The following is a 27,766-nucleotide window of genomic DNA, read 5'->3' as shown; positions in this document are numbered from 1 at the left end:
CCCAGGGTGAAATCTGCTTTGTAAATACAACATTCGACGTGTCATGACTACGTTGCCAATTCTATGTCGAGTCGTGGGGTGGGGGAAGGGGGGCTAGGACCGTCACGTTCTGTGGTCTTTAGTCATTAGAACCCCCCCCCCACCCCTCTAAAATTATACCCTGTTGTTGCCATGGATACCTTACCTTAGGGATACGCGGAAGCTACGGTGGCTATGGAGAAAAACAGTGTGTGTATTCAGCAGCCTTGAGTATAGGTTTTATTACACACAGGTGGTGATCGACATATATTGCCACACGCCAAAACACACAGAATGTCAGGGTTACCACACAGCGGTGCCAATCCGTTTCACTGCCTGCAGGATATACATTTAGAGGTGTGTATGTGTGTGGAGACACTGATTCAGATGGGCATGCCCGAAGTTAACAATGGCTTAATTTACAATGGTTTTCAACAGGCAGACGAGCAGAGATTCTGTTGCACGTTGTATCTTAAACAATCGCTGCATACCTAGGCTAATCTTGTTGAGACAAGCTGCTGACCCAACCACTGATCCACAACTATATTTTACCACATCGCTACAGAGAACTGTTTATGTTCTTCAGCGTGGTTGATCGCTCCACTGTTCGTTTTGGATGAGCCTCCCTTTTTTTGAAGAATATGTTGTTGATAGTTGTCCGACGTGAGATTGTATCTCGGCGATGTGTATGTTTTCCAGTGGAGGCTGCTGAGGGGAGGACGGCTCATAATAATGGCTGGAACGGAGCGAATGGAATGGCATCGAAACGCACGGAAACCATGTGTTTGATGTATTTGATACCATTCACTGATTCCACTCCAGCGATTAGCACATACAGGTCCTCCCCAATTAAGGGGCGATGTATTCATCCCAGCAGGTTGGGGTTGCGGAGGGGAGGCGTGTGTCTGCCAGCTACCTTTCTGACACACTGTATCGCGAGGCCCAGGTGAGACAGTGTTTATAAGGATACAGCCAAGAACCCACACACACTTAGACAGATTCTGAGCAGCGCTCACACACCCGCGTCTACGTCGTACACCTACAGCTGGTGAGTCCTCACCTCCATGGATTAACATTTCACTTTCCACCGGTTATTTGACTTTTTTATTTTCAATGTAATTCAAAATGTTATGTGTTCATGTAGCCACCTACTGTATTGGTAATTTCTCCCAATTATTCAGTCAACCAATGATCTAGTCTTTGTCGTGAATGTCTGACCTTTGACATTTTTTGTTGTATTGTTGGCTGTATTGTTTATTGACCTTTTTGTCTTTAGAAGAATTTCTCATAGTAGGAACCAAAGATGTGGATTTTATTCCAGTTAGCAGGTATGTGCCCATGATATTTGTGTTAGCACTTCATTGATTTCTAATTGAAAATGATCAATGAGTTACAGTTATATCAAATGTTTTTGGATTTAGTCTTAACATTCAGATTGTGGCGATAGTTTTGTGTAGGATGTGAGGAAATATGTTATTGGGTTCATACTTCTATCTGTGATGATAATGATGAATTGATTGATTAATTTATCTCCTCTCCCAGCCCTGACGGCAGTGGCTGCGACCCAGAGGGACTGTTCTCGGGGGGCCTGTTACCCCCCTATGGGAGACCTGCTCCTCGGTAGGGACCGTCAGCTTCATGCCTCCTCCACCTGCGGCCTTGCCGGCTCTGAGGTCTTTTGCACCTACTTTGGACAGGTTTGGCCCTACTCTTATTGCTATGAAAGACACCGGAGGTACTGTAAGAGATGGGAGAAAAGTGGGGCAATAGCTGTTAATTGTTATGAGTTGTTCACCAGGGTTTTAATGTGTAACATTTCAGGTTTGTAGGGCAGCTATAACTTTATGGAGTCAAACATGAGAGACAGACAGACAGACAGACAGACAGACAGACAGACAGACAGACAGACAGACAGACAGACAGACAGACAGACAGACAGGACAGACTTGCATGTATAAAGACAGAAGACCGAGAGACAGACAAAACATACAGGCAGACACAAATGCAAGCACACACACGCACGCACACAATGTCCAAATTGGCGGTGCATGACTGTTGCTCTCTGTGCTGACCATGCTCAGTAGGAGACCAGGGGCAGAGAGTGCACGGATGGTATGGGGAGAGGGAGAGGGTGGATGGATAGAGGGTCAGGGGAGAACTGGTTGGTGTAATTTGTGAAATTGTCTGGATCTGGTGCCAGAGACACACAGATGCCAGATGTTGCAACTACATTTGACATCAGTCTTGGTTGCTGAGTTCCTGAAGAGAAAAACGTTGGATGGGGATTTATTTGTTTGATTTGAAAACAAAGAAAATCAAATATAATGTGTTGACAGGGAAAAAAATACATAAGCACATTTCTTTTCTCAGAATACTTTAGTTGTTGAATTACTGTAGGTGTATTATTGTAGGTTTATTTATGGGACAAGTTTGAAACATCCTTTTGTTTATGACAAACTAGGGAGGTAAAACCAGGTAAAAGGATAAGAAAGGAAAAGTATTTATGTTTTAATTTGTGTTGCTGCCTGTTTGATTTACAGTCGAGCCTTTCATCTGAGCCACACCCTCTGGTGTTGCTGGGCAGGGCAGGTATCAGTCACTCTGCTCTTAAAACTCACAATTACAAGTATGTATCTGCAGGCACACACAGGCACACACAGGCACACAGACACACACAGACACAGACACAAAGACACACAGACACACAGACACAAAGACATACAGACACACCAGACTGTAGATCTTTTTTGCTGTCTGCTGGTTGTGGGTTCTGCCTTGAGTTTTTGAAACTTCACCACTTTTGTGTTTTTGATATTTACTCAAAGTGATTGTGTTTCACTGGATGATTGTGCTGATCACACAAACATGAAAGATGTTTTAACGTTGGGCGTGTGGAGAGAGGTGCACCAGGCCATAGAACCTTGTCTAGACTGGATCTACTGTAACTGTATGACTGTGTGTGTTGAATCATGTCCGAAGGGTGTGGTTGTGCATTGACTATCTCTCTGACACGCTCTGTATAACTCAGTACAGGGGAGATAGCGTAGACCAGGGATGGACAACTCTGATGGAGTGGGGGCCACAAAACATCTGAACTCATCATGAGAGGCCGCAGTTGCTCGCAGCTTTTCTGGGGGGGGGATCGATCTAAAGGTCTTCAAAAGGGGGGCGGCCCTGGTGATGTGATCTGTGGAATGTCCTGACGGAAAATGAGCTAAGTTGCAGACAGAGGGGGAGTTGAGCAGTACAGTTTGCCAGGGCTTTATCACTCGGTGTCAAGGGAGTGGCACTTATGCCAGTGACCCTTTAATGGCTGGGCTGGGTGTCCGTCATGCCCCCACAGAGTGTACCGGAAGACAGAGAGAGAGGGGGACAGAAGAGAGGGAGGGAAAGGGATTAGAAGAGACAGAAAGTATCAGACCTCAGGAAAACCCAGATGCAGACAGTGTCGAAGTAACAAAAGTTTATTACAAAAACAGGGGGCAGGCAAACGACAGTTAAAAGGCAGGCAGAGTCCAAAAGGTACAGAATGGCAGGCAGGCTCAGGGTCAGGGCAGGCAGAATGATCAAAACCAGGAAAACTAGAAAACACGGACTAGAGAGAGAAACAGGAGTACGGGAAAAACGATGGTAGGCTTTACAAGCTTTACGGCAACGGACGTGGAGGCGTCTGGAAGCATGGTGGGCCACCAAAAGCGTTGTTGCACAAAGGCCAGGGTACGACGGGAGCCAGGGTGGCAGGCAAGGCTGGAGGAATGAGCCCATTCCAGGACCGGGGAGCGGGCAGCGTCGGGTACAAACATCCGGTTAGCCGGGCCCCCCCTGGTTCTCTATACCTTAGACGAGAGTAGCCGCCAGGCACGAGGTAGGAAGAATGGTATCGGGGTTCGAGGGTGTAGAAGCGGGGCAATTGCGTCATGAAAGCGCGTCCGGCTTAACATTTTTAGACCCCGGGCGGTAGGAGATGGTGAAGTTGAACCGGGTGAACAACAGAGCCCATCGACTTTGCCTGGAGTTGAGACACTTGGCAGTGCGGAGATATTCCAGGGTCTTGTGATCCATCCACACTATGAATGGAAGTTCCACCCCTCTTACCAGTGTCTCCACTCCTCCAAGGCCATCTTCACCGCGAGTAGTTCTCGATTCCCCACATCATAATTCCTCTCCGTGGCGTTAAGGCGATGGGAGAAGGCGCCGCAGGGATGCAGCTTCAGGTCAGAACGCTGGGAAAGGACTGCCCCCACTCCGACATCCGAAGCGTCTACCTCCACCACGAACTGACGGGACGGGTCCGGATGGATCGATATGGGAGCTGTGGTGAAGCGGTGCTTAAGGTCCAGGAATGCCTAGTCAGCAGCTGGGGACCACGTGAACGGGACCTCGGGAGAGGTGAGTGCTGACAGGGAGGAAGCCAGGGTGCTGTCACTCCGGATAAATCGGCGATAGAAATAGGCAAATCCTAAGAAACGTTGCAGCTGCACTCTGGATGTGGGTTGGAACCAATCCACCACCACTCTCACCTTTTACGGATCCATCTGTACATTCCCAGCAGTGATGATGTATCCAAGGAAGGAGATGGTGGAGCAATGGAACTCGCATTTTTTGGCTTTGACAAACAGCTGGTTCTCCAGGAGGCAGAAGGACGGATACCCCCTGCAGCCAGGGAATCCTCGATGCCTTGGTCTCTGGACCCGACAGTGAATACAGCCATCCCCGGGGTGGTGTAGTGCCCGGGAGAATATCGATCCCACAATCATAGGGTTGATTCGGAGGAAGCAAAGTGGCCCAGGCCTTGCTGAAAACCTCCCGGAGATCCTGGTACTCCGCGGGAACGGCAGAGATATTCAAGGCTTCCTCTGAGCCCACAGGAAGACGTCCTGGGGCAGGCTGCGCAGACTTCAAGCAATGGGCGTGGTAGAACGGGTTTCAGCCCACAATAGTACCAGCAGTCCAGTTGATAAGGGGATTGTGGCGCTGGAGCCAAGAAAACCCCAATACCACGGGAACCTGAGGAGACTTGATGAGCATAAACTGTATAGACTCACTGTGGTTCCGGACACACGCAGGTGGATAGGAGTAGTATTGTGGGAAACCCTGCCTATAGAGCGCCCTCCAGTGCTCTAACGTCCATGGGACTGGAGAAGGGCTGAGTGGGGATGCCCAGCTCAGACACCAGGGTGGCGTCCATGAAACTCTAGTCGGCCCCAGAGTCAATGAGAACCCAGAGAGATATAGACTGGTCGCCCCACAGCAGGATGGTATGGAGAGGGGTGCGAGTAAGGGCAGAAGAAAAACTCTCCGTATGGCCCACCAGTGTACTCATACCTACTGACGATCCTGGTCTCTTTAAAAGACCAGATGACACATAATGACCGGCAGTTCCGCAATACAGACAACTCTGGGTGTTAAGTCTGCGTAAGCATTCAGCTGGAGATAGCCTAGCTCTGCGGAGTTGCATCAGCTCCGAAAAGGCGAGTCGGTAGACCTCGGAGACTCTCGGGGGAACTCGGGTAAGCTCGGACATTAGCGTTATGAGATGGAAGGACGAGGGCTACAGTTCAAAGTAACAAAAGTTTATTACAAAAACAGGGGCCAGGCAAACAACAGGTCAAGGGCAGGCAGAGGTCAGTAATCCAGAACAGATTCCGAAAGGTACAGAACGGCAGGCAGGCTCAGGGCAAGCAGAGGTCAGTAATCCAGGGCAGTGTCACAAGGTACAGAATGGCAGGCAGGCTCAGGGCAGGCAGAGTGGTCAAAACCGGGAAAACTATGAAACAGAGACTAGAGAGAAAAACAAGAGTACTGGAAAAACTCTGGTAGGCTTGACGAGACAAGACAAACTGGCAACAGACAAACAGAAAACACAGGTATAAATGCACAGGGTAAAATGGGCGACACCTGGAGGGGGGTGGAGACAAGCACAAGACCGGTGAAACAGATCAGGGTGTGACAGAAAGAGGTATAGAAGAGAGGGATAGAGAGAGGGGTAGAAGAAAGGATACAGTAGGTGATAGAGTGGATAGGAGGCTTGGCCTTCCTGTCCAGTGCTGACAGATCTATTCTGGAGTGTATTTTTGGATTTGGTTTGGCACAGTGAGACTGCGAGACTCCTCTCTCTTGCCCAACTCTCCTCTACCCTTGACACGCCCTTGGCACTGGCAGTTGCCAGAGAGTTGCCGATAGCAACAAGCCAACATGGCTCAAAGTGATTTTCCATCAGGGTTTGGTATGAACTAATCAGAGATGAGACAGGCAAGGCTGGTCCCATTGTCCTCAGGGATGGTTGGGATCCTAGCCAATAGCTGGCTTCGAGACCAGGTCGAGCATACTAACCATATCAGGTTCCACTCTGTGACCTAATTTCATACTATGATTTTTACTCATATATTTTCTGTTTACATTTTTTTCTTTATTTATAGAATTATCCATTGTTCCCTGTGTAGTACCTTTCCACAGTTCTAATTTTTGAGAGATATACAGCACAGGAGGTTGGTGGCACTTTAATTGGGGAGAACTGGCTCTTGTTAATGACTGAAGCAGAATAGGTGGAATTGTATCAAATGCATCAAACACATGGTTTCCAGGTGTTTGACACCATTCGCTCCATTCCGGACATTATTATGAGCCGTTCTCCCCTCAGCAGCCTCCTACAGTGAGTGTAATGCAGACATTTAAAATGGGGAATCAAATATTGCCATCAGTCCACCCACCATGGAAATCTGATTCAATTTGGATGGCTTTATAATTTAAAAAAAAGGTACCAATAAGGGGCTACCAGAAGGAGGGCACCATGAGTGGCCCAGGCCAGAACTCTCTCCCCGTGGTACCATGGTCCATGCCTCTGTGGTGTTAGTGTCTGTCCTCTGGTCCAAAAAGCCAGCCAGCTGGCCATACAAACAAACTTTGATACAGGTTGCTACATTGGCAGACTAATCTATTCTGGTCAGATTCCAGTGGTCTGGCAGAGTTTCTCCATATTATCCTTAGCGGCCTGCAGCCTAAGGGGCACTGATTGGCTGGACACTGACCAGGTCCAGGGAGTCTTGTGTCTGAAGCGAACTATACCAAACTGTATTTAAAAAAAGGCTGCGTTTACACAGGTAACCCAATAGGTTTTTTTCTAACTAATTTGTCTTTTGAGCAATCAGATCAGGTATTTTGCCCATAATTGGGCATAAGATCAGAAATGGGCTGCCTTTGTAAGCTATAAAGCTAGAAGCCTAAGCTAGAAGGATGCATGCATTTATCTGAATTCTCCAATATGTGGGATTGTTTTTTTTGTTTTTTTTTACAATTATTATCATTTGTGTTCCATCTGATGCTACTGGTTGTGTTCTGACGAATTGGGAAGTTGTTTCTGTAATTAATGAATAGCCAGAATGCTGTTCACTACCAACGATATATTCACTCAGTCTTAGCAAGCCACTCAAACAATGAACAGTGCTGTCCTTTCAGCATCTCTGTCTTGTGGTCAATCTCTGAGTACTGACCACTGGTCCAGAAATAGACACACTGACAGACCAGGGTCAGGGCTAATGCCAGAGCATATAGGTTGTTCCACAAAATGAGGCCCTTTGATAGTTTTATTAGAAATTGTGTACCAATATTTGAAAAGCCTATTATATTCAATGAAGTGCTCTTTAATATAGACCACATGGAGAATTCAATCATTCAGAATGTTGATATGAATAAAGACTTGCTAAAGTGACAGAATTCTGCGTTTTGACATATCCCTCTGCGCACCCTCTGATTGGCAGGAAGATTTGAACCTACTTAACCCCAACATTTGTCCAAGTTTTCACCACGACTGTAAAGCCCTGGTTATTTTCTTGCTTTGACAAAGTATTTTCTGAAGATTGTTATTTATTTAACATGATTAGTGATTCACTTTAAAGTAAAAAAAAAAACCCGTCCCTCATTTTTAGGTCAACCCTGTTATGTGAACCGGACTCTAGTTTTAATATGGTGAAACTAATCAATGTTTCAAAAGAAGCGTTTAACATCTAATAGTAAAATCATTGTGTAAAAGCTGGTGAGCTGGTTCTACTCATTATGGTCATTTTCTGGTGTTTTGTGGTGGAAAACTGAGTGGGTTGAGCATAACACGTCAACCCTATAACCCATAGATAAACAGGCTAGAAATATTTGAAGCTTGCATGCACTTGCCCCTCCCTGTTGCACACAACAAACTTCCATTTCCCCTGTCACAAGGGGATTTATGGCTGATTTTAAAATTAAATCGTCAACCCTGTAACAGTTTTAAAACCTCTTGAGTTGGGAAAACACTTTTTTTTAAATTAAGCTGAACATGTGCTCTTTATGACAAAATGTTAAAATGAGGTGTAATCAAACTTTTTTTCCCCCACCAAGTCACACATCTGTCACGTTCGTTTGTAGAATCGGACCAAGGCGCAGCAAATGTTGAGTTCCACATAATTTATTAATAGTGAAACTTAACAAAAACAATAAACAAACAACGAACCGTAACTACAGAGGTGCTACATACACTTACTCAAAATACAATCTCCCATAACCCACAGGTGGAAAACATGCTACTTAAGTATGATCCCCAATTAGAGACAACAATAACCAGCTGCCTCTAATTGGGAATCATACAAAACACCAACATAGAAAAAATAAACTAGAACCCCACATAGAAAATATAAACTAGACTAACCCCCCAGTCACGCCCTGACCTACTCTACCATAGAAAATAAAAGCTTTCTATGGTCAGGACGTGACAGTACCCCCCCCAAAGGTGCGGACTCTGACCACAAAACCTGAAACAAAAAGGGAGGGTTAGGGGGGGTGTCTAGTATCGGTGGCGGCTCTGGTGCGGGACGAAGAACCTGCTCATCCTGCGGATCCAGCCATGGACCCAGACTGAACACTGTGCCTGGACTGGCCACCAACGCAGAAGAAGACTCTGGCCTTGGAGCTGGACTGGATGCCGTGCTTAGACTGGGCATCGGCGCAAGGGAAGGCTCCGGCCATGAAGTGGGACTGGACGCTGTGCCTGGACTGGGCACCAACGCAGAAGAAGACTCTGGCCTCGGAGCTGGAGGTCCTGGACTGTTGACCGTCTCAGGAGGTTCCGGACCATGGACCGTCGTTGGAGGTTCCGGAACGTGGACCGTCGTTGGAGGTTCCGGACTGTGGAACTGTCGCCGGAAGCTCTGGACTGGGAACTGTCGCCGGAAGCTCTGGACTGGGAACTGTTGCCGGAAGCACTGGACTGGGGATCGTCGCCGGAAGCCTGGTGCGTGGAGCCGGCACTGGTGGTACCGGGCTGTTGACACGCACCTATGGGCGAGCGCGAGGAGCAGGCACAGGACGTACTGGACTGGGGAGGTGCACTGGAGGCCTGATGCATGGGTCCGGTGCAGGATGTACTGGACCGTGGAGGTGCACTGGAGGTCTGGAGTGTAGAGCTGGCACAACGCGTCCTGGACAGATGACCATCTTCACACGGCAAGTGCGGGTAGCTGGCACAGGACACACTGGGCTGTGAAGGCCCACTGGGTACACAGTGCGTAGAGTCGGCGCAGGATATCCTGGACCGAGGAGGTGCACTGGAGACCAGGCGCACTGAGCCGGCACCACCCGTCCTGGACAGATGCCCACTTTTGCACGGAAATGGCGGGGAGCTGGCACAGAACACAGCGGGCTGTGGAATGCGCATTGGAGACACCGTGCATATCACCGCAAAACATGGTGCCTGACCGGTAACATGCTCCCCACGTTGAGTACAGGGAGTTGGCTCAGGAAGTACCGGGCTGTGAAGGCGCACTGGAGACCTGGTGCGTATTGCCGGCCTCAATTGTACCGGAACTTTAACACACTTCTCAGGACGAGTACGGGGAGTTGGCTCAGGACGTATCGGGCTGTAAAGGCGCACTGGAGACCTGGTGCGTATTGCCGGCCTCAATTGTACCGGGACTTTAACACACTTCTCAGGACGAGTATGGGGACCTGACTCAGGTGGCCTTGGACGGCTAACATGCTCCTCAGGGCGAATGCCGTGTATACTACGCCAAACCAACAGCTCTCTCGCTTCACTCTCCTCCAATTTATCCAACAATTCCTCGAAGGTCTCTAACTCTCCCCTCCGTTCACTCTCCTCCAATTTATCCAATAACTCCTCGACGGTCTCTGACTCACCCCTCAACCTTGCCGACCACCCCGTGTGCCCCCCCCCAAAAAAAAATTATTGGGGTTGTCCTTGGGCTTTCTGTGGCCGCGAACCCTGTCGTCGTTGCTGTCCTCCATTATCTCCTTGCATCTGCTATGACTCCTGCCAAGGAAGGATCTCCTTTCCTTCCATTATTTCCTCCCAGGTCCAATTTATTTTCCCTATTGTAGCACGCTGCTTGGTCCTGGTGTGATGGGATATTCTGTCACGTTCGTTTGTAGAAACGGACCAAGGCACAGCGAATGTTGAGTTCTACATCATTTATTAATAGTGAAACTTAACAAAAACAAAAAACAATAAACAAACCGTAACTACAGAGGTGCTACATACACTTACTCAAAATACAATATCCCATAACCCACAGGTGGTAAACATGCTACTTAAGTATGATCCCCAATTAGAGACAACGATAACCAGCTGCCTCTAATTGGGAATCATACAAAACACCAACATAGAAAAAATAAACTAGAACCCCACATAGAAAATATAAACTAGACTAACCCCTCAGTCACGCCCTGACCTACTCTACCATAGAAAATAAAAGCTTTCTATGGTCAGGACGTGACAACATCTCAAAAGGGATGTATGAATCTATTTAGATAACACAGTGGTTCTGATGGCCGGAGTTGTTGGTTTGAAAGTGGATTTGTTTTTTGCATGGGATATACAGTGCAATGGCCATCTCAGTCTCCGGCCTTCAACCAGAGTATGTGAGCGGAGTTGAGCGGTCAAAAATCCGGCTCATCAGTGCTTGCACACCACTCCTGTTATTTTTTTAAATTTATCCTTTATTTAACTAGGCAAGTCAGTTAAAAACAAATTCTTATTTACAATGACAGCCTTCCCCGGCCAAACCTGGACGACGCTGGGCCAGTTGTGCGCCGCTCTATGGGACTCACGGCCGGATGTGATACAGCCTGGAATCGAACCAGGGACTGTAGTGACGCCTTTTGCACTGAGATGCAGTGCCTTAGACCACTGCGCCACTCGGGAGCCCTGTGCTCCTGTGTTCCAAGTCCTTTCCATTCGCTTCATTCATTAAAATCCCAATTTAACCAACACCCATCCATTTTTGTTACCTGGACCTACCATTGGTTTTGAAGTATTTAAACCAAATCATATGATTTGAATGAAAAGTATTATAATAAACATGAGAAGGTGAATGTTAGAAGCACTCATAATTTCAAATAGGTTACACGTCATATTAAACAGCTTATAAACACTCTAAATAGGTCAGAAGGAACTGAAATGAATTATTTATGTCATATTATTTCAATTATTTCAGGACTCTAGCTACAAGGAAATACATTGTGAAGCACTTGCGAGTGTGACATGCTAGGCTGGTAGGGAGTCAGGGAAATTAAGCGCTCAGCATTTAAACAACATTTCATTGTATTAAATTAACCCTGTGGAAATCTAATTAACATAATCAAAAAATTCCCATCAAAATCCACTGCATCCGCCAATATTACCCTTCCCTCTTCCACATCTGTGGTGAAAGGTGACAGAGCTAGAGCAGCGTTTGTCAGACCATTTCATTTTTATTTTTATTTAACCTTTATTTAACTAGGCAAGTCAGTTAAGAACACATTCTTATTTACAATGACGGCCTACCCTGGCCAAACCCAGACGACTCTGGGCCAATTGTGAGCCGCGCTATGGGACACCCAATCACGGCCGGATGTGATTGGGAGTCCCATAGGATACAATATAGATGAGAATTTGAATTACTTATTGTATACAGCCATTTTTGCTCATCTTTATCAAGGGTGTCAATTTCCGACCCACTGTTGAATTCTGAACTTTTCCATTGTGTCAGGGCATGCATCTCCCCATATAGTACAGGAGAATATATTTCCCTCTTTACCACACAATTGGTTAGGGAACAATTCATAGGGACTTTACCAGAAGACATTAATAATATTATCACATCATTGCCATCCAATTGACATTACAGTCTAAAGTTGTTATACAACATGGACTATACTTCACACATTAGTGGACATATTTATGTCTATAACAGTGTATTAATAATGTGTTTATACACTGAATTTGCAGTAAGTGTGTGTGTGTGTGTGTGTGTGTGTGTGTGTGTGTGTGTGTGTGTGTGTGTGTGTGTGTGCAGACGTGTGTGTGTGTGTGTGTGGGTGCATGTGTGCAGACGTGTGTGGGCGCATGTGTGCAGACAGATTTTTGTTTGTTTGACGAAATCAGCAGCTTGCCTGTTGACTTTTGAAATCGTGGTTTGGAGGGAGAGAGGGGGGGATCGGCAGAAAAGAGAGAGAAAGAGAGTGAGTAAGCAAACGAGAGAGAGAGAGAGAAAGAGAGAGAGAAAGAGAGAAAGACAATGTTTCCTCCAATAATGTTGTAATGTTTTCTTCTGATACATTAAGGAGTCTTAAAATTCAAAATCAAATAGCTAAGAAATCCTTGGTATGACCATCTTCTAACAATTCCATATGTTAACTTAGACAACATTTCGTTGTATTAAATCATTATAGTCTATAAATTGCGCATATAGGCTGTGACTTATAATTAAATACAAATGAAACTAAAAAATGCCTTGTTAGGCTCAGTCTACAGTGCCTTTGAATACATTTTTAGAAACTCCAGTTTGGCCAGAGTCTGTGGCTACAGGCTCATGCGATGGTGCCTGGAGAGGGAAAACAAGAGTAATAAAAAGAGAACGAGCGAGCTGGACAGATTGACAGTGGCCATAACTGGTGTTGAAACCTCTAGTGTAACCTTTCACCCGGTGGGGTACAAAGCCATGGCCTCTGTGACAGACTAGAGAGCCCAGCCAGCCTGACTCAGGCCAAGTAACTGCTCCAGCCCAAGTCCCAACCCGCCCCGACCAGGGCAAGCTGAGATGGAGGTGTAGGGTAGTGGAGACAAGGGGGTTGGAGGGGAGAGCAATTGGAGGTATAGGTAGCGGGGTTGGAGGTTGTTGTAGTAGAGAGGGGAGGAGTGGCTGTTCTATATTTGTTTAAAATAGGTGATTTTTTTGATTGCAAGGGGTGGTAGAAGGATGTTGGCGGATGTTGTGTGTAGTACTTATTATAAAACATTGTAATATACTGTAAAATACTATAGTAAATTCGAAAGTATTATAAAAAAATGGATAATCCGCAAATACACAACAGTCCGCAAAAACACAACACTTTTTTTTACTATAGTAAATACTACAGTATCTTATTTGCAAATACCCTGCCCATTACCCTCCCCAATATCTCAATATGTGACAGCCGTTAGTGGGAACTCTACAGGTTATAGAAAATAAACGAAGTGCTGAACTAGCTGTTCAGACCCCAGTCCTACATACCTACAGGTTATGGAAAATTGGTCTTTTAGTATTTTTCCAGTAGGTTTCCCAAAATTATATGTCAAAGATAATAAAACAAAAACACAACAGTAAATATTACAGTATACTACAGTCTGCAAAAACACTACATGAATTACTATAGTATATACTACAGTTTTCTTTTACTACAATATTTATACCATAGTTAACTGTAAATACTACAGTATTCACTGTAGTATTTTTGCAGACTTTAGTCCTGTGTGTGGACCAAGTGATCTTGGGTCACATAATGCACGTAGAAAAACCACTTCACTAGTGTTACACAAGAGCCTTCCCATCAGTGTTGTATTGATTTGAGATATCATGGCTTTACCTCAGTGTTATCTATGGTGTCTGTGGGAAGATCCACATGAACATTTACTTGCACATTGGTCGTTGTGAGTGGTTCCATTGTGTTGGAGGAGGAACTGATACCTTGTTCTGTCTTGTTGCTGTGTGATTGCTCTCACGTTCCCTCGGTCCATATTTGTCTGAAATTAGGATTTCTTGTCAAAGTAAAGGCATATAAACCTCAAACGAATCGTGTGCTGTTTGAATGTGTGCTGACCAATAACTCATATTCTCTACAAAGAGGTCAGGGGACACACACGTACGCATGCATGCACAAACACAAACAGTGTGTGTGTACTGTTACAGTTCTGGGTTATATTGCATAAGACAAAGGGCAGAGCACAGCCATTATCGTTAATGATAAACCAATTTAATCTGGTTTAGATGTATTTAAATATCTTTAGAAATCAAACATGCTTTGTTTGCATGACCTTATATACAGTAAATGATGCGAAGTAGTATTAACTCTCTTCCTCTCTCTCAGTGGAGGATGAAGTGCTGTACCTGTGACTCCAGGAACCCATCCAGTCAGTTAGCTCACACCATCCAGAACGTTCTGTCCACCGCTGGACCCAACAGGTGGTGGCAGGCCAGGAAAGGTGAGGGGATTACAAAGCTACAGGACACATGTCGTGAGTGACCCATCCTAAAACTTTCTTATTGTGACCGACCAAATAAAGACAACCTATGTTTCTTTAGATGTGAATCCGGTCACCCTACAGTTGGACCTACAGAACCTGTTTCAGCTGGACACCATCATTCTGACCTTCAAGGTAAGACCCAGCTGCCAGAGCAGCAGCACGGTCAGGGCTTTTCCAATGTGCAAGGGCAGAATTGTCATTTTTTTTAAATGCTGTACAATCTTATGGACTGATTTTCCGGTTGCCTCTATACACAGGGTCCCCACCCTAATGCGCTGGTGGTGGAGAGGACGTTGGATAATGGTCAAACCTGGCAACCGTCCCACTACATGGCCTCAGACTGTCGCTCGGCCTTCCCTGGCATTGCCATGACTACGCCACGCTCTCTGGACCAGACCTACTGCTACACCCTACCCCCTGTCCCCGCCAACTCTTTCCAGGACCAGACCGTAAGGAAGTATTCTCCCTAGGCAGACAGTTGCCTCCCACAGTGTAGGGTCGGGTTTATGAGATAACGGGGTAACAACGTTGGAAACTGGAGGAAATCCCCATGATGTTTTGTGTTATCCAGAGAGGAAATGTTCTGCTCTTCCCCTTTTTTGATTTTCCTCATTGCATTATACAGATTCAGTTCAGCCCCTTGCGTCAGTTCTCTAGCATCAGCGTCCCCAATGGGCAGAAGATTGAAGGTAAGATAAACATAATCAACCATATACATTTACCCATCCATGACACTCACCCACTGTTACTATGGACAACACCCACTGTTACTATGGACAATATAATGTCCTTATACATTATATTTGAGCCATTTAGCAAGTGCTCTCCTCCAGAGCCACTTAAACCTTTCATGATTGAACATTCCTGATCCAATGAGATGCTTTGCCCAGTGATTGACAGCTCTATCTCGGTCCCCAGAGGTGTCCGGATTGACAGGCCTGCGGGTGAAGTTTACTGAGCTGGGTGCTATGCCTCGCTTGCCCGGCCGCACCCCCTCTCTGTTTTATGCCCTCAGAGAGATGAGAGTGATGGGCACCTGCCTCTGCCACGGCCATGCCAACCGCTGTCTGCAGGATACTACTGCCAACCAGCCACCTAGCACACAGGTATGATACCACTGCCAACCACCTAACACACAGTTATAGTATACCTAACACATACAACACACATCTACAGGCCAACCGCTGTCCGACTATTACCAACCGCCTATACCCAACCAGAGTATGTGAGCGGAGCGAAGCGAGGAGCTGAGCGTGCCCAATTTGACTGGAGCGTGGAGCGAGATTCCCAAAGGATGGAGCATCGGCCTTCTCGCCCACTCCAACATCACTCCAATAGCGCTCACTTCATGTGCTCAGGTCATGCCCGGCCCAGCATGCATTTGTAGTCTACTTGTGTGCTGCTATAGCCACTTGCTTTAGCTAGTCATGGAGTTGAAAAGACACCTATTCCAAAAGCATGATGGTGTACTTACTACATGCACATGTTATAAGAAAGGAACAAGGTGGGTAGCTAATGAAGTGTGTCATTGTAGCAAAGTGTTTATAAACATAAAATCAGATCCCTTAAAAGTTTTCTTCATTTTTGTTCTATTATCATCTATACAATAAGCCATAATTGATTTTGGCCCAATAGGCCTGGCATATTCCAACTTGTAAGGCGCTTTCCGTTTTGAACGGGTTATTTTGCCTAGAAACCTTTTTAGACCTACCTATAGAAGAGAAAAAAAACTGCATCCCTGCCCAGCCTGGCAAGAGAGGACAAAAGGGCGTTTAGCCTCCCTAGTGGTTCTGCAAGCGAGGAGAGGATATTCTTTGCTACTGGCCTGTTCTCCGGGCACCATCGCATGAGCCTGAAACCACAAACTCTGTCCAAACTGGAGTTTCTAAAAATGAATTCAAAGGCACTGCAGACTGAGCCTAATAAGACATTTTTTGCTTAATTTTATATTTCATTCTAAGTAGGTCACAACCTATATGCACCATTTATAGATTTAAATGATTTTATACAACGAAATGTTTAAATGCTGAGCGCTTAATGTCCCTGACTCCCAACCAGCATAGTGTGTCGCACTCACAAATGCTTCAATGTATTTCTTTGTAGGCTATAGCCTTGAAATAATTGAAATAATATAGCCTAAATAATTAATTTCTGTTCCATCTTAGGGTCCTGACCTATTTAGTGTTTATATGCTGTTTGTATTTATATTTATTTTTGTATTTCTTATGGATCCCCTTGGCAGCAGCTTCTCCTCCTGGGGTCCAGCAAAAATAAAGGCAGTAATATGCATTATAATACACATTTTAAACATTAAAATACATTTTCCAACAGATTTCACAATACATTAAGTGTGTGCCCTCAGGCCACTACTCTACTACTACGCACAATCCAGGTGTACGTGTGTATATAGTGTGTTTGTATGTGTGTTCGCATGTGTGTTTGTACCTGTGTTTGTGACTCTTCAGTCCTCATTGTTCCACAAGGTGTATTTTTATCTGTATTTTTTTTTTATCAGATTTTACTGCTTGCGTGAGTTACTTGATGTGGAATAGAGTTCCATGTAGCCATGGCTCTATGTAGTACTGTGCGCCAGTCATAGTCCATTCTGGACATGGGAACTGTGAAGAGACCTCTGGTGGCATGTCTTGTGGGGGTATGCATGGGTGTCCGAGCTGTGTGCTAGCAGTTTAAACAGACACCTCGGTGCATTCAACAAGTCAATACTTCTTACAAAAACAAGTTGTGATGAAGTCAATCTCTCCTCCACTTTGAGCCATGAGAGATTGACATGCATATTATTAATGTTAGCTCTCTGTGTACATTTAAGGGCCAGACGTGCTGCCATGTTCTGGGCCAGTTGTAATTTTCCCAAGTCCCTCTAGGGCCTGTAGGACCTGCCTTATTGATATTGTTGTTAAGAAGGTAGAGCAGCACTTTAATAGGGACAGGCCTCTCCTCATTTTAGCTACTGTTGCACCAATATGTTTGGACCATAACAGTTTACAATCCAGGGTTACTCCAAGCAGTTTAGTCTCCTCAACTTGCTCAATTTCCACATTGTTCATTACAAGATTTAGTTGAGGTTTAAGATTTAGTGAATGATTTGTCTCAATATAATGCTTTTAGTTTGAAATATGTGGGACTAAGCTATTTATTGCCACCTAATCTGAAACTGACTGCAGCTCTTTGTTAAGTGTTGCAGTGATTTCACTCACTGTAGTAGCTGACATGTATAGTGTTGAGTCATCCGCATACATAGACACACTGGCTTTACTCAGAACCAGTGGCAGGTCATTAGTAAAGATTTTAAAAAGTAAGGGGCCTAGACAGCTAACCTGGGGAATGCTTGATTCTACCTGGATTATGTTGGAGAGACTACCATTAAAGAACACCCTCTGTGTTCTGTTAGACGGGTAACTCTCAATCCACAGTGTAAAGGGGTATAAAGCCATAACATATACATTTTTCTAGCAGTATACTATGATCGATAATGTCAAAAGCCGCACTGAAGTCTAACAAAACAGCTCCCACTATCTTTTTATTATCAATTTCTCTCAGACAATCATCAGTCATTTGTGTCAGTTGAATGGGCATGTTTGAATGCACTTCTCTATAAGCGTGCTGAACGTCTGTTGTTCATTTATTTCCTGTAAACTAGCATTGTAGCTGGTCAAACACAATTTTTTCCTAAAGTTTACCAAGCATTGGTAACAGGCTGATTGGTCGGCTATTTGAGCCAGTAAATGGGGCTTTACTGTTCTTGGGTAGTGGAATGACTTTTGCTTCCCTCCAGGCCTGAGGGCACACACTTTTTTGTAAGCTTAGATAGAAGAGATGGCAAGTAGGAGTGGCAATATACTCCGCTATCATCCTTAGTAATTTTCCGTCCAAATTGTCAAGACCCAGGTGGCTTGTCATTTTTGATAGACAACAATCATTTTTTCACCTCTTCCACATTCACTTTACGGAATTCAAAATTACAACACTTGTGTTTCATAATTTGGTCAGTTATACAGTGAGGGAAAAAAGTATTTGATCCCCTGCTGATTTTGTACGTTTTCCCACTGACAAAGAAATGATCAGTCTATAATTTTAATGGTAGGTTTATTTGAACAGTGAGAGACAGAATAACAACAAAAAAATCCAGAAAAACGCATGTCAAAAATGTTATAAATTGATTTGCATTTTAATGAGGGAAATAAGTATTTGACCCCCTCTCAATCAGAAAGATTTCTGGCTCCCAGGTGTCTTTTATACATACAGGTAACGAGCTGAGATTAGGAGCACACTCTTAAAGGGAGTGCTCCTAATCTCAGCTTGTTACCTGTATAAAAGACACCTGTCCACAGAAGCAATCAATCAATCAGATTCCAAACTCTCCACCATGGCCAAGACCAAAGAGCTCTCCAAGGATGTCAGGGACAAGATTGTAGACCTACACAAGGCTGGAATGGGCTACAAGACCATCGCCAAGCAACTTGATGAGAAGGTGACAACAGTTGGTGTGATTATTTGCAAATGGAAGAAACACAAAAGAACTGTCAATCTCCCTCAGCCTGGGGCTCCATGCAAGATCTCACCTCGTGGAGTTGCAATGATCATGAGAATGGTGAGGAATCAGCCCAGAACTACACGGGAGGATCTTGTCAATGATCTCAAGGCAGCTGGGACCATAGTCACCAAGAAAACAATTGGTAACACACTACGCCGTGAAGGACTGAAATCCTGCAGCGCCAGCAAGGTCCCCTTGCTCAAGAAAGCACATATACATGCCCGTCTGAAGTTTGCCAATGAACATCTGAATGATTCAGAGGACAACTGGGTGAAAGTGTTGTGGTCAGATGAGATCAAAATGGAGCTCTTCGGCATCAACTCAACTCGTCGTGTTTGGAGGAGGAGGAATGCTGCCTATGACCCCAAGAACACCATCCCCACCGTCAAACATGGAGGTGGAAACATTATGCTTTGGGGGTGTTTTTCTGCTAAGGGGACAGGACAACTTCACCGCATCAAAGGGAAGATGGACGGGGCCATGTTCCGTCAAATCTTGAGTGAGAACCTTTTTCCCTCAGCCAGGGCATTGAAAATGGGTAGTGGATGGGTATTCCAGCATGACAATGACCCAAAACACACGGCCAAGGCAACAAAGGAGTGGCTCAAGAAGAAGCACATTAAGGTCCTGGAGTGGCCTAGCCAGTCTCCAGACCTTAATCCCATAGAAAATCTGTGAATGGAGCTGAAGGTTCGAGTTGCCAAACGTCAGCCTCGAAACCTTAATGACTTGGAGAAGATCTGCAAAGAGGAGTGAGACAAAATCCCTCCTGAGATGTGTGCAAACCTGGTGGCCAACTACAAGAAACGTCTGACCTCTATGATTGCCAACAAGGGTTTTGCCACCAAGTACTAAGTCATGTTTTGCAGAGGGGTCAAATACTTATTTCCCTCATTAAATTGCAAACATTTTTGACATGTGTTTTTCTGGATTTTTTTGTTGTTATTCTGTCTATCACTGTTCAAATAAACATACCATTAAAATTATAGACTGATCATTTTTTTGTCAGTGGGCAAACGTACAAAATCAGCAGGGGATCAAATACTTTTTTCCCTCACTGTACTTGGATGTGTTGGTTCTGCATTTGTTGCTGGCATGTCATGCCTAATTTTGCTAATCTTGCCAATTAAAAAATCATTAAAGTTGGCAATATCAGTAGGTTTTGTGATGAATGAGCCATCTCATTCAATGAATGAATGATTGAGCTGAGTCTGCCTTTTTTCCCAAAATGTAATTTAAGGTGCTCCAAAGCGTTTTACTATAATTCTTTATATCATTTATCCTTGTTTCATAGTATAGTTTTTTATTATTTTTGTTCTGTTCAGACACATGATTTCTCAATTTGCAGTAGGTTTGCCAATCGGTTATGCAGCAAGACTTATTTGCCATTCCTTTTGCCTCTTCCCTCTTAACCATAACATTTTTCAACTCCTCATCAATACCTGGGATTTAACTGTTTTTACAGTCATTTTCTTAATGGGTGCATGCTTATTAGTAACTGGAGTACCGTAAATTCCGGACTATAAGCCGCAACTTTTTCCCCAGTTTTGAACCTCGCGGCTTAAACAATGACGCGGCTAATATATGGATTTTTCCCGCTTTAAATTTTTTTTCTTCCAAAAAACACATTCTGTGACGTGCTCAGTTTTTTGGCGGCATGAAGCTTTCATTAGACCAATGAAATTGCCGAATGGGTTAAGGTCAAACAACTTTTTTGTTTACTGTTTAGATTAAATCGAGCGCTCTCAAACTTCCCATCATTCTGATTACGGTACTCATTTTGTCACCCTCATCATGGCAAAGACACGGAGAAATGCATATGATGCAGCTTTCAAGTTGAAGGCGATTGATCTGGCTGTAGGAAAATGAAATAGAGCTGCTGCACGGGAGCTTGGTCTTAATGAGTCGATGATAAGACGTTGGAAACAGCAGCGTGAGGAATTGACTCTACTTTATTTTTTGTTACAAGCCGTGTTTCGTTAAAGCCTATTTATTTTTGTTACAAGCCGTGTTTCGTTAAAGCCTATTTATTTTTGTTACAAGCCGTGTTTCGTTAAAGCCTGTGTAAAGTTCATTTGTTTCAATGTACCGGTAGGCACCTGTGGCTTATAGACATGTGCGGCTTATTTATGTTCAAAATAATATATTTTTTTTAATTCAGTGGGTGCGGCTTATATTCAGGTGCGCTTAATAGTCCGGAAATTACGGTAACTCATTTCATAAATGTGTCAAGTGCAGTGTCTGGTTGCTTCTCATTACACACCACAGACCAGCAAATATTCTTTACAACAACATAGGAATCACTACAAAACCTCTTGTAGGACCTTTTTATACACAATATTAGGTCCAGCCTTTGGATCTCTGGTTTCCCTAGATATGGCTACCATATTGTCATCACTACATCTGATGGATTTGGATACAGCTTTACAGCAGATTTCTGCAGCATTACTAAAGATGTGATCAATACATGTGGATGATTTCATTCCTGTGCTGTTTGTAACTACTCTGGTAGGTTGATTGATAACCTGAACCAGGTTGCAGGCACTGGTTATAGTTTGAAGCTTTTTCTTGAGTGGGCAGCTTGACAAAAGCTAGTCAATATTTAGGTCACCCAGAAAATGTACCTTTCTGTTGATATCACATACATTATCAAGCATTTCACACATATTATATCCAGATACTGACTGTTAGCGCAGTGGTCTATGGCAACTTCCTACAAGAACGGGCTTTAGGTGAGGCAGATGAACCTGTAGCCATATTACTAACAGTATTTGACATGAGATCCTTTCTAAGCTTTACTGTAATGTGGCCCTGAATATAGACAGCAACACTACCCCCGCTGGCATTTCTGTATTTTCTGTATATGTTATAACCATGTATTGCTACTACTATACCAAAGGTATTATCTAAGTGAGTTTCAGAGATGGTCAGTATATGAATTTTATAGATTTCATGAACCTTATTTATTAGGCTACATATGTTAATGTGGGCTATTTTTAGCACTTTTCTGGGATGCTTGATTGTTTTCATTGCTTTACTGGGAAGCTTATCAGAACTAGACATGACAGTGATATTTATGTTTGAGCCGATAGTGCAGGGTGAGCTGCACACAGCAAACTTCCTACTAGGGCACCGCCTCAGTGCTAACAGTATAATGCTAGTTCATAGACACATGATTACTGCATACAATAGCTATAGGATCGATAGAGGCATTCAGGAGACTTAGAGGGACATAAATTAGGTTACTTACATTAGGACTTCCAACGCTCCTGGGACAATGTACATTTGCAGCAGCACTACGGCAACTCAGGGACACAACGGGAGGGATTATCTAAGCAGGGCTTGGGTGATTGTCTCAAAGCAGCCTTGAAATGCGTGGAGTCCAGGAGCCAAGATGATTTGGATGGACTCTGTCATTCCTGTAGAGTATCTTCTGTTTCCAGAAGGTGTCAGAGTTATTTATAAAAGTTATGCCAACAGAGTGGCAGTAGTCTTTAAGCCAGATATGAAGTGCTAAGAGCCTGCTGAACATTTCGCAGCCGCGGCGACGAGGCAGTGGCACAACGACCAGGCTGAGGAGTAGAAAAGGAAAAGGTCTTAAAGTGGGACCTATCCAGGATACACTGCAATGTCTCAATTTGCTTACTCTTGACGTCCAGCTCAGACAATATTCTGACAGTTTCCACATTGGAAATATGGCCGGCCAATATTATCCCGTAACTGTTCAAAATGGTTGCAGCTCCTACCTGGGATTAAACGTTCACCGTAGTCTCTAAAGGTGGTTGCTGCCAGTCTGGTAAAAGTCAGTTTCCCCTTATGTGGGAAAGTGGTAGACGCCATTTTGAAAAAAATACAGTTAAAATCCATGCAAATAAAATAGGTTGGCGAGGAATCAGCTAAAAGTCAATCAATCCACACAGTGTGATAGTTAGATTAAATCACCACAGTTATCGGCAGCAAGCCAGAACCCAACCACAGACTAGAAATCAGCCAGCACTAGGACCCACAATAAATACAACCAAGAGGCACAAAACTCAACAGCATAAAAGGAGCAAGGAGAGAACTATGACTTACTTAATGCGATTAAATGCTGGGGACCATCAAAACAGTAGCGCAACGGAGGTTATACCGGTATGATAGCCAGGAGAGAAACACCTTGGAGGTAGTTTTCAGTACAGGCCTAAGAAGCTGGGAGGGTGGCAAGCGCTTTACCGGGCCAAAGAAGAGTTTAAAGGAGTAAATCCAAGAGTCCACAAACATCCAAGGCACATTGACTCTGTATGCAATATTGTACTATTGTCCAGTGTGTTTACAGCTTGATGAACCATAGGTAGATGGAGACAAACAAAAATCTGTAAAAATCTTTTCAGCTACAAACTGATGAGACAAAAGACATGCTTGCCGCCATCTTAAAAAGTGGGTGTGGCTTCATATGACATGTGGCCTATTTGAAATGACGAGTGCTTCTCACGTTCACCTTTTCATGTTTATTCAAATACTTTTCATTCATATCATATGGTTTGGTTTCAATACTTAAAAAACGAAATGGTAGGTCCAGGTAGTCACAAAAATAGATGGGCGTTGGTTCAATTGTGATTTTAATGAATGGAGCGAATTTGGAACGGCAGTTTTTTCCCCCGTGAGCACAGAGTGTTTTTTAGAAGATCGGTTCGAAAAGGAAGTGCGCTTCGATGAGCGGGATTTCCGACCACTCAACTCTGCTCACATACTCTGTACCGAAAACACATAAGCACATACACTGAGTGTACAAAACATTAGGAACACCTTCCTAGTATTCAGTTGCACCCCATTTTGCCCTGAGAACAGCCTCAATTCGTCGGGGCATGGACTCTACAAGGTGTAGAAAGCGTTCCACGGGGATGCTGGTCCATGTTGACTCCAATGTTTCCTACAGTTGTGTCATGTTGGCTGGATGTCCTTTGGGTGGTGAACCATTGTTTATACACACGGGAAACTTGACACCTACTACTACCCTGTTCAAAAGCATTGAAATATTTTGTCTTGCACATTCACCCTCTGAATGTGTCTCACTCTCTCTGTGTGTTGCAGGTTAGTGCTCAGTGTGAGTGCCAGCACAACACAGCAGGTGTAAACTGTGAGCGATGTGCTGATCTCTACAATGACCTGCCCTGGAGATCTGCAGAGGAGGGAAACACACACACCTGCAAACGTACGCAACCGCTAATGCCTTAATACACTGACTGCATCTTTTTGATCATTTGCATGTGTGCAGAGGAAGGAGGACTTTGCTAAAGTAGCACATAATCAGCAAATATAAGTCATCTTCCTGTGAAGACTGAACACCCACAGCAGAGTTGCGAGTGAGTGGACTGAACACATACAGTCACAGATGCGCTTGTTGAATAGTTCCTCTGGTGCTGCCCCCTGTAGGTTGTGAGTGCAACAATCACGCCCAGCGGTGCCGTTTCGACCCATCTGTGTATGAGGCGAGCGGATGGAGGAGTGGGGGGGTGTGTGAGGGCTGTCTGCACCACACAACCGGGCCCAAATGTGACCGGTGTGCCCCTGGATACCAACCCAACCACCTGAGCAGCATAGACCAGCCTGATGCCTGCACACGTGAGTGATCTTAAGACCGGGTTTAATAATATATATTCATCAAATCCTACTGCCTTTATTCCTCGTTCTCTCCTACTATAGGTTCAATCAGCACCACAATATGCTGCAGTGTTCTAATATCTTTGTTGTGTTTCTGTTTTGTTCCCTATGTTTTGTACAGGCTGCCATTGCAGTGCAGAGGGGGCGGAGAATGGGGGTCGGTGTGATGATGTCACAGGGTCGTGTCGCTGCAAGATGGGATACTATGGCCTGACCGCCTCCAACCCTCTGGGCTGCACGAGTGAGTCGCCCTTCACCCTTGACCCTGAACCCGTTCATAAACTCTCCCTGCGTTATGATTACTTACAACTGTATTCGCCATACTGAGTGTATGTGTATGTCTATCCCCATCGGACTGTCTGTCTTCTCCAGAGTGCTTGTGCAGTGCAGAGGGCTCCCTGTCCAGTGTGTGTGACCCTGTGAGCGGTCAGTGTCCCTGTCGACCTTACCACCAGGGGCTGACCTGTGAACTCTGTTCCCGTGGTTACTGGAACCCCTCCTCCCCCCGCGGCTGTGAGCCCTGTCGCTGTGACCCCACCAACTCCCATGGTGACACCTGCGACCGGAGTACGGGTCAGTGTCAGTGCAGGTCAGGGTTCGGAGGTCGTACCTGTACAGAATGCCCTGATAACACTTACGGAGACCCCCTCATTGGCTGCAGACGTAAGTGACCGGTCGTGTTCTGTCATAGAAAGGTTCAAAGGTTCTTAGACATGCTTTGTTCAATGCTTTGATCAATTCAGTCCAAATGGACAACTAAGTCAAACAATTTCTTTCCTCTTCATCTCGCCCTCCCTTTCTCCGTCTCCCTCTCTCTCCATCTCCTCCCTCTCTCCCTCTCTCTGCAGCGTGTCAGTGTGCTGCTGGAGGCATGGTACCAGGAGGCTGTGATAAGCGTACAGGGGCCTGCCGGTGCCGTATTGGTGTCATAGGTATTCGTTGCGATGCCTGTAGCCGTGGCCATGTTTACTCCTTTCCTGACTGTGAAGTCTGCCCCTCCTGCTTCTTCTCTCTGGACTCCTACATCCAGAACCTCACCCTGGGCCTGGAGAGACTCTCCACCAGAATTCCCTCTCGTCCTGGCGGCTCGTTGCCCACCGGTCTGGGTCTCCGCATCCAGGCCTTGGAGGCCACTCTCATCCAGATACGTGACTCTCTCCCACTCCCAACTCCCTCTACGAGACAAGTCAACGACGCCCTCTTTCAGCTACGCAGACTAAGGTAGGGAGATGTTCGGATGTCCCCGGGAAAACGTAGAATGTCCAAATAAAAGTGGGCATCAGATTCCATAACCTGCAATACTTTGCTTTCAAAATGAGATATTTTCGTTGTCCAAATGTAAACACCCCTAGATCTGAAGGCCACAGTCCTTCATTACCTAGCTCACGATCCCTCATCCCCATTGTAATCGTCCAGGGACCAGTTAGATCAGGTGGATGGGGATCTGTCACCCCAAGGCAGAGGCCTCGAGCTGGGCTCACAGCTGGACGAGTTGCAGGCTCTCCTGGGCGGCCTGGGTCTGCTGTACAACGCCAAGAGAGATGCTCTCAGGAACCCTATCAACTCCAACAATGCAGGTGAGAGAGATATGCCACCTCAGAACTGTGAGCACCATCCGTGTGTCACCACAAAAAGGCTCAGTGAGGAATTTAGAATCCAGAAATCAGAATTAGAACCATATCGACTTGAGACCAGTCTGGTATTGTTTTAGCTCACTTATGGCTGCTAACACAGCTGTTTGTCTGTCGTCTTGGTTGGTTCGCTCTCAGGGGCCTTGTCTTCTATAAAGAATGCCTATGACGAGTCCACGGATGCGGCGAAGAGTGTGGAGGCTAGTGGGAAGACTGTAGATCAATCTTCAGCGGTCAGAGAGGACTCTCTTGACCTCCAGAACCAGGTTCAACCAGCGAACACCAGAGACCTGGAGAAACTCAACCAGCAGCTGAACACCAAACCTGACCTCTCACCCACTGCCAAGCAGGTAAGCTTAACCCTAGCCTTAATCCTTAACCCTAGACCTAGCCTTAACCCTTAACCCTAGACCTAGCCCTAGCCTTACCCTAGACCTAGCCCTTAACCCTAGCTTTAACCCTTAACCCTAAACTCTAGACCTAGCCTTAACCCTAGCTTTAACCCTTAGCCCTAGCCTTAACCCTAGACCTAGCCCTAGCCTTAACCCTAGCCCTACCCTTACCCCTAGCTCCAGACCTAGCCCTAGCCTTAGCCCTACCCTTAGCCCTAGCCCTAGACCTAGCCCTAGCCTTAACCCTAGACCTAGCCCTAGCCTTAACCCTAGCCCTACCCTTACCCCTAGCTCTAGACCTAGCCCTAGCCTTAACCCTAGCCCTGCCCTTAACCCTAGCTCCAGACCTAGCCCTAGCCTTAGCCCTACCCTTAGCCCTAGACCTAGCCCTAGCCTTAACCCTAGACCTAGCCCTAGCCTTAACCCTAGCCCTAGCCTTAACCCTAGCCCTACCCTTACCCCTAGCTCCAGACCTAGCCCTAGCCTTAGCCCTACCCTTAGCCCTAGCCCTAGACCTAGCCCTAGCCTTAACCCTAGACCTAGCCCTAGCCTTAACCCTAGCCCTAGCCTTAACCCTAGCCCTACCCTTACCCCTAGCTCTAGACCTAGCCCTAGCCTTAACCCTAGCCCTAGCCTTAACCCTAGCCCTACCCTTACCCCTAGCTCCAGACCTAGCCCTAGCCTTAGCCCTACCCTTAGCCCTAGCCCTAGACCTAGCCCTAGCCTTAACCCTAGACCTAGCCCTAGCCTTAACCCTAGCCCTAGCCTTAACCCTAGCCCTACCCTTACCCCTAGCTCCAGACCTAGCCCTAGCCTTAGCCCTACCCTTAGCCCTAGCCCTAGACCTAGCCCTAGCCTTAACCCTAGACCTAGCCCTAGCCTTAACCCTAGCCCTAGCCTTAACCCTAGCCCTACCCTTACCCCTAGCTCTAGACCTAGCCCTAGCCTTAACCCTAGCCCTAGCCTTAACCCTAGCCCTACCCTTACCCCTAGCTCCAGACCTAGCCCT

At 45.6% G+C, this 27,766-nt stretch overlaps 1 protein-coding gene across 2 annotated transcripts in view; it reads left to right on the top strand.

Annotated features, from left to right (window-relative positions):
- Positions 1-870: 870 nt before the first annotated feature.
- The window catches only part of LOC115208157 (laminin subunit beta-3), a 32,223-nt gene continuing 5,327 nt past the window's right edge, over positions 871-27,766 (top strand). Inside the window, exons 1-15 of one of the 2 annotated variants that reach the window (XM_029776008.1) lie at positions 871-1,066; positions 1,295-1,346; positions 1,561-1,715; positions 14,386-14,500; positions 14,601-14,674; positions 14,800-14,991; positions 15,168-15,231; positions 15,461-15,648; positions 24,165-24,285; positions 24,507-24,695; positions 24,856-24,975; positions 25,107-25,397; positions 25,583-25,955; positions 26,151-26,311; positions 26,504-26,715. In XM_029776008.1, the coding sequence (XP_029631868.1) occupies positions 1,322-1,346; positions 1,561-1,715; positions 14,386-14,500; positions 14,601-14,674; positions 14,800-14,991; positions 15,168-15,231; positions 15,461-15,648; positions 24,165-24,285; positions 24,507-24,695; positions 24,856-24,975; positions 25,107-25,397; positions 25,583-25,955; positions 26,151-26,311; positions 26,504-26,715 (2,280 nt within the window). In that variant the 5' untranslated portion in view covers positions 871-1,066; positions 1,295-1,321. The remainder of the gene's footprint in view (positions 1,067-1,294; positions 1,347-1,560; positions 1,716-14,385; positions 14,501-14,600; positions 14,675-14,799; positions 14,992-15,167; positions 15,232-15,460; positions 15,649-24,164; positions 24,286-24,506; positions 24,696-24,855; positions 24,976-25,106; positions 25,398-25,582; positions 25,956-26,150; positions 26,312-26,503; positions 26,716-27,766) is intronic. The other variant, XM_029776009.1, reaches the window with a different exon arrangement.

Source organism: Salmo trutta, chromosome 14, assembly GCF_901001165.1.
Source record: "Salmo trutta chromosome 14, fSalTru1.1, whole genome shotgun sequence".
NCBI lineage: Eukaryota > Metazoa > Chordata > Actinopteri > Salmoniformes > Salmonidae > Salmo > Salmo trutta.
This window is presented reverse-complemented; position numbering and strand designations above follow the sequence as displayed.